Source organism: Rhipicephalus sanguineus, chromosome 3 (assembly GCF_013339695.2).
Source record: "Rhipicephalus sanguineus isolate Rsan-2018 chromosome 3, BIME_Rsan_1.4, whole genome shotgun sequence".
NCBI lineage: Eukaryota > Metazoa > Arthropoda > Arachnida > Ixodida > Ixodidae > Rhipicephalus > Rhipicephalus sanguineus.
In genome coordinates, this window is record NC_051178.1 from 136,113,238 (window position 1) to 136,127,917 (window position 14,680).

The following is a 14,680-nucleotide window of genomic DNA, read 5'->3' on the forward strand; positions in this document are numbered from 1 at the left end:
TGACCTTGATTAACCTATGATGGTAAAATTAATTCAATATAAACCTGTTCATTGTTTCACTTTAGTGTCTCTTTTAGCTGGCAGATGTGCGCTTGTGCATTTTGCCCTGTCGTATAACTTGTGAACATTTCATGAAGTTCACAAAGTTCAAGAGTACTGCTTTCGATGATTGCTCAAAAGATCTGTGTTGCATATTTTCAAGGTTTCAAGATTTGGCATTTGCAAGATTTCATTGATTCACAAGTTTTAAAGGGACCGACAACTGGCCAGAACGGGTGATTAGATCCTGGTGGAAATGAAAAGGCCGTGAATTATAGTGACAGATTCCAGAATACTTTTCGCGATCTGAGTAGGATTTATATTTTTAAATCGCGTTTAAAAGTAACGAAAACCGGTATGTCGCGCAGCCTAGCGCGAGCGCCATGAACCAGACGTATGCAGTCTTAAGCACTTTGTTGTACGTAGTCTAATACTTTTACACGCACCAGAACGAGGGCTGAAAATTTGAATATGTATGTTATTGTCAATTCCCGCTTGCTTCTAAGGTAAAAGAAGTAAAGCATGAGATGCGGCGCTGCTTTCGTGGCTTCCAGCGACACGGAGGCTGCGGCGCATGCGCGCGGCGTCCGGCGGCGTTTCCCGCGTAGCTCGACTCTCGTCTGCTCTCGTCGTATCGGACTTTTGAAGAGTAGCACGCGAGTTTGCGCTGCTGCTTGCAAAATGCCATCGACTTACTGTTCTGTGGAGGATTGCTACGACTTCATGAACAGCAATGTTGGTGTATCCTACCACTTGTTTCGTTTTCGAAGGCTTAGCTTGGCTTGGCTTGACTAAAATGTGATAAAGCGACCTGTGTACGGCCATAGTACTTCTATAAGAAGCCCCAGAAAAACGCTATAACTATTGTAAAATAATTTAATAGGCTAGAAAGCAGTAGTCGCGGCACCGCAGGCTTTGCAAACGTAACATTGCCTTTTCATACTTAGGGCATAACTTGTCACCACTGCTGGCGTATAATCGCTATCGCGCTCACCTCTCACTGTTTGCAGCATGTGATATTAAGACTGCATAATCGCTGCAGATCGAAAAACTCTGATTACAAATGTTTTACGGCGTTCTCCGCGTTACCACTCCGTGATTAGAAGCTCTGACCGGTAAGCTTCCCATTGCACTCAAGAAAACGGGTACCACAAAAGTTGGTTGTCGGTCCCTTTAACATTCAAAAGCAACCCTGCGGCACCAGAGAACATCTATACGCAGAGAATATCTACCGCATGGAAAACTCTGACAACGTTAACGCTCTCTTGAAACAACGCGGAAAACGAACACATTCACTTGCCCTGGCGTGATTGGCCGAAATTTCGCTTGTCAGCAGAAAGGCGACGTGGACGAGCGAATGATTCTCTTTCTGAACCTTCAGGACAGCGCTCAAAGTTGGTTTTGACCACCGGGGCTTTTGTATAAGCATGCGAGTTTCTTTATGCTTTGCTCTTTCTAAAGCCCCTCCATCACGTCTACTGCCGCTCTCCGTATGCCGTTCTTATGCAATGCGCGCGTGCACTCTTCACCGCACGTCCACCAGAGAGCCGTGCACGAGGCCAGGCGGAAAACTCATGGAGGGGCTTTAGCTCTTTCCTCGTAAGCATGGAGTTTATCATTTAAAAAAAAAAACGAAACATGAGTGCGCGCCCCCGAGACTCATGTCAACAGGTTGGGACTCCGAGAATGGCAACGCGCGTCATAGCGCGCTGCGTAAACTTTGTCACGTGGTCTCTTTCTCTCGCCTGGCCCATCGTGCGCAGCGTGCGTTCGCGCGTGTCTGCAAGTGTGCAAGTTGCCGGAGTTGGCTGGCTGCGCCAGCCCGCGCTCGCGTGTTGATTTCGCTCGCCCCGAACTTCCTCATTGTGCGTACGACAAGCCAGTTGAAAGAGCTTGCTGCGGGAACGCTTCGCCGCTCCCGTTTCGATAACAGGAGCGCGACCGTTCAGACGTGTCTTGGAACCCGTGCCGCCCAAGCTTAGAAATGTGCAACGTTCAGAGTGCGACGTTGTTTTTCCTTATCGCCTGTTGCATCTCGCCCGTTGTGTTTACATCGGACCCTACAACGACGAGTCATGTGCCATCCGCAACAACGGAGCCTCCTCCGCACGTGTCCACAACGATATCGCCTCAAACAGGTAAACAAGTTAGAAATTCCGTTCTGTCCAGGCTGGTAAATAATTGTCGCAACTTCGTTGACTTCGTGTATCACTTGAGGGACTTTCACACTCCCCCCTTTCACTACGGAGCTCAACAAGTGTCGGCGGGATCACAGATACGCCGACTGAAGTTTTTCCACTTGCCCTTCGTCCTCTGAAAGCTTCCGTTGCAGTGTATCGCAGGCATGGTGTGTTGCATTTCCGTTGCCCCCATAGAACGGGCTTATCGTGACGACTGTATGATTAGAGCTATACATTCCTCAAAAGCAGCCTTGAACTGCCCCCTCTTTTTTTTTTTTTCTCTCTTCCTCTCTCTCGCTGTACTACACTGGTACTACTCTGCACAAAGCTTTCGTTCAGGAAGTAGTACACGTTTATAAGAAAGTTGCTTCGGCATTAGAGGGAAACACTCGGTGGTGTTAGCTTGGTACGTAGCAGCCAACAGGTAGTGGGTTTTCCCCACGGTTTTCTCTTTTGCGTACGATAACGCATCGTCACAAAGGAAGATTCACTTCGTTGAAGCAAACAACTGTTTTATTTGTTTGGGCGCCGCATGCTGTTCCGTGACTGACGCGAACACAAGTTTCGAAAAGCGGATAACTTTTGGATATGATCATGCGCCGCTCCCATCGCGTCATTCAGCCGCCCTATGTGCGCAGCTTTAACCCACTGCGCAACGCAATGTCTTTGATCGGTCACGGCGCGTTTGTACTATGACGCCTTGATTGACATCTGGCCGTGACTAATGGACGCTTGCCTTCCTGCCATTTGCGAGCTTGGGCCGACAGTCCCGGCTGCGTCGTTCTGGCCTGTTTGTATCTAACAATGCGTTCTTGTGACAGTGTCACTTTTTAGAAGCGGCATTCAACAGAGGAGGTGCTTCGCGATGTCTCCCAGCCGTCACATGCATGCTCACCTGTGTCCATATCGTGAAATAATCGTTTAATGCATTTGTCTGTGACTTTCTGGCTCTTTCGCGTGACGTGCGCGACATGCGTGTTCAGAAAGTTTAGTTGAAGTTAACTTCAATGAATATTATTAGTTTCACAGCCAACGTTGATCAAAAGTGTGTGTGTGTGTGTGTGTGTGTGTGTGTGTGTGTGTGTGTGTGTGTGTGTGTGTGTGTGTGTGTGTGTGTGTGTCGGTGGGTTCAAGCTAACTTGTCACTCAACAATTTGCGCATCGTTCGCGCAACAGTTGGCGCATCGTTCCGTTAGCTGCACGGAGTGCGCATGCGCCAGATGTGCCGCCCCCTACGGCTTCCAGTGGGCATTGTGACTTATCAGTGAAGCAACAGGTGCCTACCGCGATTCGGTCCGGTTATCACAATTAATTTGCTGAGCACTGTACATACCATACAACTTCTTAATTAGCCGCGTGGAAAAGATACTTATCAGGTACAGGTTAATATCGGGTACATGCAGAGCTATCTGCACGTATTGTTATGCTGACTAATTATACGTTGACAAAGGCAAGCCTGCTTGTCGAAATGTTGTATGCAGCGACACCTCTGTCGAAGAATTTTTCATATCTGCAATTCCATCTTCTCAATTTTTCATATCTGCAATTCCATCGCCTTATTTAGATTTCAGGCCACTGGAAGATGCGTAACTAAACAAAGTAAAATTTAATGGCAGCTTTTCACACAGTGGTGTGTGCTGTGCACTTCAGTGTTTTTGTTGAGGTTGATTCAATATTTAGTATAGATACAGGAGTATATACATTTTAGTATAGAAAAAGGTTCCATAGTGTAAAGACTACTAAATTGCTTTGAGGATTGATGCTCTATCAAAACCTTGGGGATAATATTTCTGCAGAGTATGGAACGTCTTTTCATTAGAAGAGATAAATGCCTGAGCTATAACTATTAAACACAGAAAATATTAACTGCAATCATTAGTTTTAAAGCACTTCTGTATGCCGAAGTACTGGATGCAGATGAGCCCTTGGTACTAGAGCCTACCTTTACAAAATTTTCGGGAACATTCATTTAATCGGTTGCTGACCTTTTGTGAAATAGTATTTTTTGGGGGTAAGTAGGACATACTCTTGTCGTTGAAAGAGCTGGTTTCAGCCTTATGTATACTTCAAATGGTTGTCCTTTTAGTGGTATTCTGTTATTGCAAGGGCTGTTATTGAAAATGTCCCTGCATGTAATTCCTGTTGCTATTGTGTTATACTCATTTATTTGTTACCAAAACTTCCATTCACATAATACTCATTTATTGTCACCAAAACTTCCATTCACATAATTTTTGCTATGTATTTGTTTCTGTCTTTAAAAAAAAAAGATGAGGAGTGTGATTGTGGCATGGCCAGCTGTGCAGCTGTACAAATCGCTAAAAATTTTGGCATCGTACAAACATCCTGTGCAACTATGCTGCATGGGGGAGTATAAAGCTTGCATCAGTCACTTTGGGCTGCGTTTACAGATGTGAAGTATTATTTGGCATTTTCAAGATTAAAGTGAGAAACAACGTTAAGCACACATGACAGCAACAATTTTCGCATAGAATGTTTATGTGTTATGTTCTAGACCCCATTTTGTTCTACTGCATTAAACATTTTCACCTTGCATGTCCTGCGGCCAAATATACATTGTGTTGTCCTGGCTACTTGGCATGATCGATCATGCAATAAAGATTGCCAGTTTATAAGACAGCAAAACATTTAAGGCGAAAATGAGGCTTGCCATCGCGCCTTAGCATCCCACAGTGCTACAATGCTAGCATGATGAAAAGTGTTGCAGGTGTCGCACATTAGTAATGCACGAGGTGAAAAATCCCTGGTATCCAATGGAAGGATTGCACATGGGGCTGCACAGCAGGAATGCAAATGTGTGTGTGACAGTTCTGGCAGCATCATTTGAGCAGGGTGCAGTTCATTCCCCTGGCTTCATTGCTGTTGGAGCCAAACACATGTGACCGCTTTGACCGCTATTGCAAGGCCTCCCTCTTGATCTAAGATTAATGAAATGGTTCTATTAAAACTCTTTGACATCTTACACACTTCATTTTTTTCACGGAGCAGTTATCATTAAGAACGTGCACTTGTTTGCTGGGAAAAGCTTGCAATGGTATAATCGTTAGAATTCGCAAGTTGTTTTTATTTCTTTTGTGTACTTGTATAGCATGCTTTGTGGAGCTAGCACTCATGTTTTCACACTTTCGTGCATTGTTTTCTTGCATTTAGCAAGGTCGTGGCAAGGTTCTTGACAGCTTGTATTTTTTTTCGTTTTCAGCATGCGCGCAGAAGTCAAACACATCTTGTTCCGATTGCTTAGCAGCTGGCACTGGGGTATGTAACGCAAGCTTTTCAATGACATAAACTGCATTTACATCATAGCTTCTAGGAAGTGTCTGCACTGTAGATTAAGCAAGCTGTTTGTGCAAAGTGTTCATGCCTGACAGAGGCAGCAAGGTGCATCTTTGCTAGGAGCTGTGTAAGCGCAGCAACATTTTCTAAAGGAAGCAAGGCTAATGCAGCAAGAGAGTAGTAATAAAAAATTATATGAAATTTTGACATGCCCCTTGTTTTGATGTATTGCCTGCATTTCTTTTTCAATAGCCAAAGGTTGCAGATGAACTTCCTGGCATGCATTTTAAATTTTCTCATTAGAATTTCAGTTTTTGTCATTGTTTCACTTTTGGGTTTCAAGATGATCAAATTTGCATATTTCGGTTATCATAGAAAATGTGCATGCTACCATACAAAGTGCATACAAACAGTTGCGTTAACTTAGATGCATTCTAAGGTAAAATTACCTGCATTAACTTCGTGTTTAAAACAACTGTAACTCTTGTCATTTTCATGCAGTAGGTTAACTGAATGCATAATGGTATGAGATATTGTAATACTGCAATGCCTGCTGCAACAGTAAGGTGCAGATTGTAAAACATTGTAGTAACTTTCTCACTGCTGCTTCGTTATATTAAAAACTTGTGTTTAACATGTCAACTCACAATAAGTCGCACATTAATGTAGTGATAGGTTATTTGTCTTTAAATAAAATGAAGTAAAGGAAAATTAGGAAGTTACTGCTGACCCCTGTGTAAGGCCTTATTGTGTGTTACAAAAGACCTAGGTGTCACTTCACTGATTTTTTCCAATTATGTTCTTTATAAGCAAGGAGCTGGAGCATTTTTTTTTTATAAATTATTAGTTTAATAGCATCTCACCTAGTCTAATGATAAATACACATCAAAGTATGAAGATGCTGACGGGAAATGTTTGTTGACAGGTTAAGACTTTTCACTTCCACATGGAAGCTTTGTTCCAGGGCTGTTGTAAAACATTAACCCTGTCACATCTTTTGTTGTTTGCGCTGTTGAATTATGCTGTTTATGCTTTGAGAATATGCTATCCGTATAGAAGCCAAAATTTCTCAATCTACTAACCACAACCATATTTGCCGACATCCTACTTTTTATTCTGGGCATGCTCCAGAAGTCTGCATTTTGTCTGAAGTTTTCTTTCTGGTCTGCCTTTCTAGTGTTACTACTGCTCTACGACGAGAAGATGTGGCTTTTATCCGTACAAGAGGCTCATCCCAAGCCACGATGAGTGTGCCTACTTCTCAGAAGTATACTGGGGTGTTTGCTTCAGTAAGTTTCCCAGCAGCTAATGCCTTTCACATATAGATAGTGATATCTTTTCAGCCTTGCTTCTCCTCTTTTGTTACTGTACTCTTCCATTTTTACCGATTCAGACTGAAATACTGTCAAGTATAATCAATTCAGAAACAACACGAAATTTGTTCATTCATGCAGTAGGACCTGCTAGCATGTGTATTTGTTGCTTGTTGATATCGGAGAATTGTTTTATATTGGCTTTGTTATGTATGAAAATTTTTTGCGTCTGTGTTTTATATTGATAGAATATCCGCAGTAGAGATGCTCCACCATAAACAGGCTGCTGTGACGTTTTTTGTTTAGGCATGATTCTGCAGTCAAATCCTGGCTGCTCCAGCAGCATAATAGTTCGTGCAAAATGTAAGGATCCTCTTTTAGATAAATGCCCATTTATGAACCCAGCTTGTCAGAATCAATCCCCCACCCTTTGACAGTGTGCTCTGTAGTGTAGCGTTTAGCCTCCAACAGTTATTGCTTATAAGCGAGCTACAACACAAGTTGTGGCTGGCTATGGCATTTCACTGCTGAACTTGAGGTAGCAGGTTCACTCCTAGACACGGCGACCGCATCACAAGAGGGGCAAAATGCAAAAACGTTCTTGCGCTTAGATTTAGGTTCACAGTAAGGGAACCACAGGTGGTCAAAACCAAAACATAAGTCTCCCAGTAGGGCATCACTCCTGATGGTATAATGGCTTTAGCACGAGAAAACTTTCATATTTTGTTATCTAACATTTTTTTTTTCGCACAGTTGCTTTTGTAGAGCGTCACTACTTGGTTCACACTGGAGGTAACACCAGCAGTAAGAGGGTGATTTTCAAAGTATGCAAAACCTGTGTTATAACACGAAAACATGTGGTCTGCCAGCTGTGGAAGGCAGGATTGTCGTTACTTAAACTGGAAATAAATGTGGCATCTAATTTGCCCAGGCATTGAGCACTGAGACAGGCAAGCTTCTGCAGTGCTGAGCCTTCCTTTGCAGATGAACATAAAGATTGAAAACTTTGTGCTTAGGTGTTGGTAAAAGGTGTAGGTGGTAAGTGCAGGTGCTTACAGCTTTAATATTTCTTTATGTTAACTGCCACTGTGAGCGGCAGTTAGCAAAACTAGAAAAACACACGTCCACGTGACCAGTTTGCTACCCTACGTGCAAGGCAGCAAACTGGACAAAGTCTAGCTAACCTCCCCTGCCTTTCCATTATTTGCTCTCTCTCGCTCTTGTTCCTGCTTCGAAGCAAGTCTGCATTCTACTACTACACTGCTTGTTTATGTCGTTATATTTTCTTCAATACAGTTTCCCTACAAGGCACGGTGATTACTATCAGCGTGGTCGTCGGCACTATTCTGCTCGCGCTAGTGGTGTGCTGTTGCTGCTGCTGTCGCAAGCGTCAGAACAGCAAATGGCTGCGCGACATGGCTCGCATGGAAGAGGAGAGGAGGCAGCGCCAGGAACGTGCAGACGAAAGACGGTCCTGAGCGCAAGGCACGCAACGACGACATCCGACGCAAATACGGCCTTGTTCGCGAGGAGACGCCTTACACTCGCTTTTGACCACTGATCTTGCTCCTGCGAGCAGGTTAACTTAACGGAGTGGCCGTTGTACCGCGAGCTCTGTCTTGGGCAGTTAAAGCCTGCCACACAAAACCAAGCTGGCCCGCAAGAGGTGCAACAGCAAACAGCCCAGCCATCGAGGCTGGGCTTTTTCTTATGTCACCCACTTTCTTAACACAAACTTGCAAACTTTAAATGCTGATGTACTACATCTAGCAAATTGTAATGACATAGCAACTCGACTTGCTGCACCCCTTGCCTCACTAAGGATGAAGCACCTTTCCTGAAGTGAGCAGTTTTATGCGGCCGTCCTGTGTATTCATGGCTGAAATACTAGAACAGCGTGTGTGAAGTCGCACACATGCACCTGGCTACTTTGCTTATACTGTTAGTTTTGCCACTTCAGTTTGCAGGGCATCTTTGTGATTGCTTCATCAAATTCACCATCAAAGGCAACAAGATGCCGAGAGGTTGTAATATGAGGTCATGGTGAAGAAGTGAATGATGGCTCATAAACTGCCCTTGTGCACTTTGACCTTAAGTGCTGGTGGCAGAAGGGCAATGTGGCATAAACAAACTGTGGTGTGTTCTTTTTTTTATGGTTAAATATACTGTGGTGTGTGCTTTCTTTTTTTTTAATGATTAAATATACACTGATGGTAGTGCAAATAGAAAAAAAAAAAAAAACCCTGCAGAGGCCTGAGTACCTTTAGATAAAGCCCAAGGAAGGGGAGCATGTCATATGTTCAACACCACTCTTAAAGTTTTCTCGCTGTTTTTTTTTTTTTCGCTGCCTCTTGCAGCTAATTCTTAATGTTATTATGGAGTACTTAGTTTTGTTTTTGCTCTTACACACATTTTGTGGAATTCTCAGCTGTACAATCCTTGTGCATTATTCAGCGTGCATGGTTATTGCATATTCCTAGGCAAAGTGACCTGGTTGTTGTGTGCTTTTACAAGTGCAGTCTTCCCTTCCTTAAAATGAATGGGATTTTCAGGAAAATGAATGGAATTTTCAAGGTGTGGTAATGTTTGTTTGTAAGCACCTAGCAACATACATTCAATGTGACCCATGCATTCCAAGTGTAAAAAGTGTTTGGCAAAGTAGTTCCTGATCATATAAATAAACTTTGTTTTCACTAAAATTCATTTTGTTCCTGTCACTCTTGGCTGTCGTGTCACATATTTTAAAATTTTTTTTTCTGTAGCGGTAAGGTCTTACCCAATGGACCTTGAATGTGTGTTGGATTAAAATACGGCATATAGAATGTCACTGTGTTGAACCTTATGAAAAAAATAAACTGATTTTACATGGCCTTAAGCCTTTAGTGACAGCATTACACGATTCGACTAAACGACAAGTTGCACTCAGGAAACTGTTCATGAAAAGTTATGAGATTTGCAATAACTATGGAGCAATGTTAATAGTTTGATGACCATATTCTGAGCAGCTCATTTAATCCGTTTGAACCTACAGTTGTGCATGGTGCAGGCGCCAGCGAAGTGTTTGTGATCAGGAGAGGCAGTTGACTGAATTTTCATACAGGATTAACATCTCTTGTAGCAGAGCATCCATTATATATGCAGATGTATAATCTCTCGATTGCATTGCTGCATTCGATACATATCAAATTTTTTTAAATATTGTACACCACTATATATTTAACAAGGTGACTGAGCACAAAGGCAATCACAAGTGATTTTGTAGTGAAAGGCAATATTTTTGCTTGCTGATCTCTGTGGATATATCATTGGATATATATATATATATATATATATATATATATATATACATACGTGGTGCTTTTTTTTTTTTAAGTGCTATGGTGATGGTGTGCACTGCAGGCATCATCTGCTTGTGCATGTTTTTGTCAGCACCAGACACTTTGGTAGGGACGTGCCCCACTACAGGGAAGCACCGAGTTACCAATGGCTTCCATTTCAAAAACTGAAAAGCGAATGGAGGGGTATTATTTGTTCTTTGCTAGGAATAATCAATAAAGGTATTCCATATTATTGTCTTGGCATATGTAGCATTACGATAAGCACTTGCTCTTTGTGTGCCCTTGCTGCTGCTTCAAGATTGTGCACATCTATGTCATGGCCAATATCGAGTAAAGGCTATGATGACTACCGGGTAATACAGGGGGTTGAATTTATGTTGAAAAGTAGATGCCATGTTAAGTCTTTGACATGCAGTGCCATTTATTGTAACATTTGTTTTCCCAGAGCGAAATCAATGTAATGAAGATGAACGCAAGAACGCAACACTGGGCTAACCAACTAGTCTGCTGGTTGGCATAAAAATACCATTGTATGGAATAACGCTAGTACTAAAAGTGCCTGAGGTTTTGGTTATTGCTCTGAATGTGCTGCACTGAAAAATAACCGCACATAGTGTCTCGTCCACAAAAAGCGCTTTGGGTCTGAATCCACCAGACCAGTGGCATCATACACACAAACTAACGTTAAAAAGTATGTGCTGCGTAAGCCACAATGCATCATATTCATATATTTACATACACGCGCAATAATACAAAGGGATCTCAATTCCTTGTTTGTTTGTTTTTATGGGCACAAGGTGGCTGAAAAGGTTTTGGTGATTTACAACAAATATTTATCGTCGTAGTTATTGAATTGACGCTTATAAAACGCCCCAAAAAATCGCAATGAGGTGGCCCAAAACCGGCCACTTATGGCCTATCATCGGCGCGGACTTTGAACGACGCTTTCACGCGCTTCTTCGAAGAGCCACTTTCACTCACTTTGCTGACTTTCGCGACGTTCAGTAGCTTCAGAACCGCGCTACGGACATGTCGGTAAGCTTTTAAAATGCATTATGTAGTAAATATGGGCGGTCGGTCGCGCTGTTGCAATGCCTCAATTGACTGCGCAGTTTTTCGCACGTACTTTTATGATCGTGTTTATTATCTTGAGGTAGAATTTTCTGGTAACGTATATTATTAACTGAATGACTGGAAGATGCTCAGATGATGCTGGATGCGCCAGCGTCACAAGCAATTAAATGCGTAGTATGCTTCGCTGACGCACGTCGCACGCCGAGCGAAAAATAGAAGCAAATCTGTCGGACTTCGTTACTTGAGATCTGTTGAGTCTCCAATAATCGTCGCAAAATTCGCGTTCATCGATCAGCTCTTCCCTGACACTTAAAAAAAAAAAAAATTGGCCGCGTATCTGCGTGCTTCGCTGTAAATGTTGTCTCTTCTGCCGGCCGTACTACATGAGTCCTCCTCCTCTATGTTGAATCGCAGCATCTGGCTCCTAGCGTCGTATTTTCAGCGCAGCCCAAAAAACACTAGCATTTTCAGCGCAGCGCAAGAAATACTAGGGTCTTTAGAATTACGTGTCTATGTATTTTCTAGTAAAGGAACACACTACCTAATACTTACGTAGTGATGTTGCGCCTCAGGTATGCGTAACATTTGTTTTTTGATCGACAATGTTCACAAGTATGAACGGCGATACCAGTGCAAGATGGCTGGGCATTCAGAAAATGGTTAAACTTTGGCCGGGTGGCTGAATCGGGTGACAGACAGACAAACAGAAAGACAGACAGACCAAAATTTCTGCGTTTAAGTTCCCCAAGAAAGACTGTCGTCTTCAATAAAGGGCATGTATCAGAGCTTCGTGCGGGTCCAAAAATCGCGCTTATTGACAGTGTACAATGTATTTATGGGAACTGAACTGTGTAGCAGCTGAATTCACTAAATATTTTTGCTTGTTAACAGATCTGTCATTGGCCAAGCACCTTCACATAGCCAATATCCGGCATTGGTATTCGCTGAAATTTGTGCGGAGCTGTTTCTGCGGTAATTCCGTGGGCGACCATCGAAAACTCGGCAGGTATGCGCCTCAGAAAGCGGGTATGTGCCATACATAGCATAGCCATGCGTTGTAGAGTATAGAAAGGGGGTGAGGAGGAGGGGAGAGGGTAAAGCAAGGCACGATCTTGTATAGTGTAGTTTATCCGCCACAGGCAGCGGGTTTTTGCCAAGCAGTCCCTAGCATAGCATAGCCATGTATGGTAAGGGGTGGGAAAGGCAAGTGAGAGTGAGGAGGATGGGAGAGGGTAGAGCATGCAGCTCCCAGCATTGCATAGCCATATATATTAGAAAGGGAAGTGAGGTTGAGGAGTGATCTGAAGGTGAGGAAGAGAAGAGAGGGTAAAGCGTGACATAGCCTTGTATATAGTACAGAGCCAGGCGCGCTCCTGCGAGGAAGTCGTCCATGTCGCGCGCCTTAAACCATTTTATACGCGTTAGCGAACCTGAGGACTCTACTTTTTGCTTTCTTCATTATTGTTGTTTCTTTGAGTATACGTTCTTTTTTCTCCTTTCATGTTCTGTTTTAAGGATCGGTACGATGCTTTTCCAGAGGGGGGCAATGCCATGCGCGCTCCTTTTTGTATTTCTACGTAACCGATTTGTTGCACGTAGTACAACCGCTACCTTTCGCGAACCGCGCGAATGTCTGGGAACCTTCCAGATTAAAATCTTCTGATAAGCCTGAGCGCGCAACGCGAACAGTTGAGTTCATTCTGGAACTAGCGCGGCCACCAGCGATAAGACTCGAACGTTCGATGCGGCAGGTATAAATGCCGACGCGCCCAAACCACGGATCAGGTTATTGACGGCCGACGCTCTGTCAGCCGCTATCAGTGTACAGCGTGCATCGCTTTGTAGTTTGACTTATCGTTTACCGGGCGCAGGTTCCCCCAAATGAAAAGTTTCGTCTTCAACCCGCCGACTGTTGGCTTCTCGAACGTCACGACCACGTGACAATAGTTTGTCAGTGGGATGGGAAAGGCGAGTTAGGGTGAGGAGGACTATGTGAGGCTGCGAATGAGGAAAAAGAGGAGGTAAGGGGGTAGCAAAGGGTGGGAAATGAGGAGTGATGTGAGGGTTAGGAGGAGGGAAGGGAAGCAACGGCAATATAGAAAGAAAGAAAACTCGCCAGGTGGTGACGCTTGCTTGCCAGTTCCGCCGCCGTTTACTCAGATTTCACAGGCGTGGAATTGGCTTCAATTTTTACGAACAGCCTGAGCATAAGATGTCTAAGTGAATACTGGCCATGATTCCTTGCCTCTTCTCGCGTCTGTCATATAAAGGTGCTCGAATCATCCAAGACCTAATTAATCTGCGAAAACAGCCCACGCGTTATTCAAAACAATTCCTCGGGGGTAGGGGTGCTCGAATAGTGAATTTTGGAACCGAATCGAATACGAATCGAATAGTGATGACACCGAATCGAATACGAATACTAATCGAATACTTTTCGAATAGTTTTCGAATAGTAAGACAACCATTCTCAAAACGGTCCTAGAACTCCGCAGCGGTTTTTTTTTTTTTTTTTTTTTTGAAAGAAATAATTACGAACGTTCACCAAAGAGCGTTGCGCTTACTTTTAACAGACTGAAAATACCACAGTTATGAAATCTATTTCTAACTGTAGGTTGAAATAAAGCAGTGACTGCAGATACTTTGTCGTATACGAAGGTGTATACGAAGTCTCACCGCAGAGTCCCCTCCCCCCGTTGGCCGATTTCGAAAAAGACAAGCTTCGCAGTGGATGCAAAAATGAAAATGAAGCGATGACGTGCTTCCCACAACGGCCTGCCATTGGTCCCTAACTTTCCAGAGATAAAAATGGGTAGGGTATACTAATAGGCTCTTGGAATGAAACATCAGTCCTCGCGGCCAACATTACTGTCAAAAACCTGCATGGTCATAACCTTGCAATTTAAAGAATGACGGGATATATGTACGGCTGAGTAAAGGTACGGAGCAGACTTGGCGCCCCCCTTCAGTTGATCATGAGGAGGAGGGGGGGGGGGGGAGGGCGACCGCCCCCTTTGCCCCCCTCGTGCGCACGCCTATGCCTGCCTTATAGCCTACAACGCATGTCGTGGTTTTCACGCTTAACAATGGATATGTGTATTTCTCGCGTGAGTGATAGCAAGCCACTCCGTAAGGAATGTCCACTCGGCATATTCTCCTCTCTGCACACAATGGTGTTTCTGCACTTCGTAAAATATGTGCCTGAAAAACATATAAACCTACAACGATGTTGCGCAGGCAGCATGTGTAATGTATACACACAGACGGGTGTGAACACATCTGCGCGTATACGCGCAGTGTATTTCCTTACCGTTGCTTACCTACAAGCAGAAACCTGGAGACTTACAAAGAGGGTTCAACTTAAATTGAGGACGACGCAACGAGCGATGGAAAGGAAAATGATAGGTGTAACCTTAAGAGACAGGAAGAGAGCAGAGTGGGT

The 14,680-nt window shown here is 43.7% G+C and overlaps 1 protein-coding gene across 1 annotated transcript; it reads left to right on the forward strand.

Annotated features, from left to right (window-relative positions):
• Positions 1 to 1,811: 1,811 nt before the first annotated feature.
• LOC119387229 (pituitary tumor-transforming gene 1 protein-interacting protein-like) lies at positions 1,812 to 10,405 on the forward strand. The gene is given in 5 exon segments (XM_037654552.2): positions 1,812 to 2,177; positions 5,440 to 5,495; positions 6,691 to 6,802; positions 8,123 to 8,301; positions 8,303 to 10,405. Coding segments are annotated over 5 exon segments (579 nt in total). The 5' UTR covers positions 1,812 to 2,023; the 3' UTR covers positions 8,381 to 10,405.
• Positions 10,406 to 14,680: the final 4,275 nt, after the last annotated feature.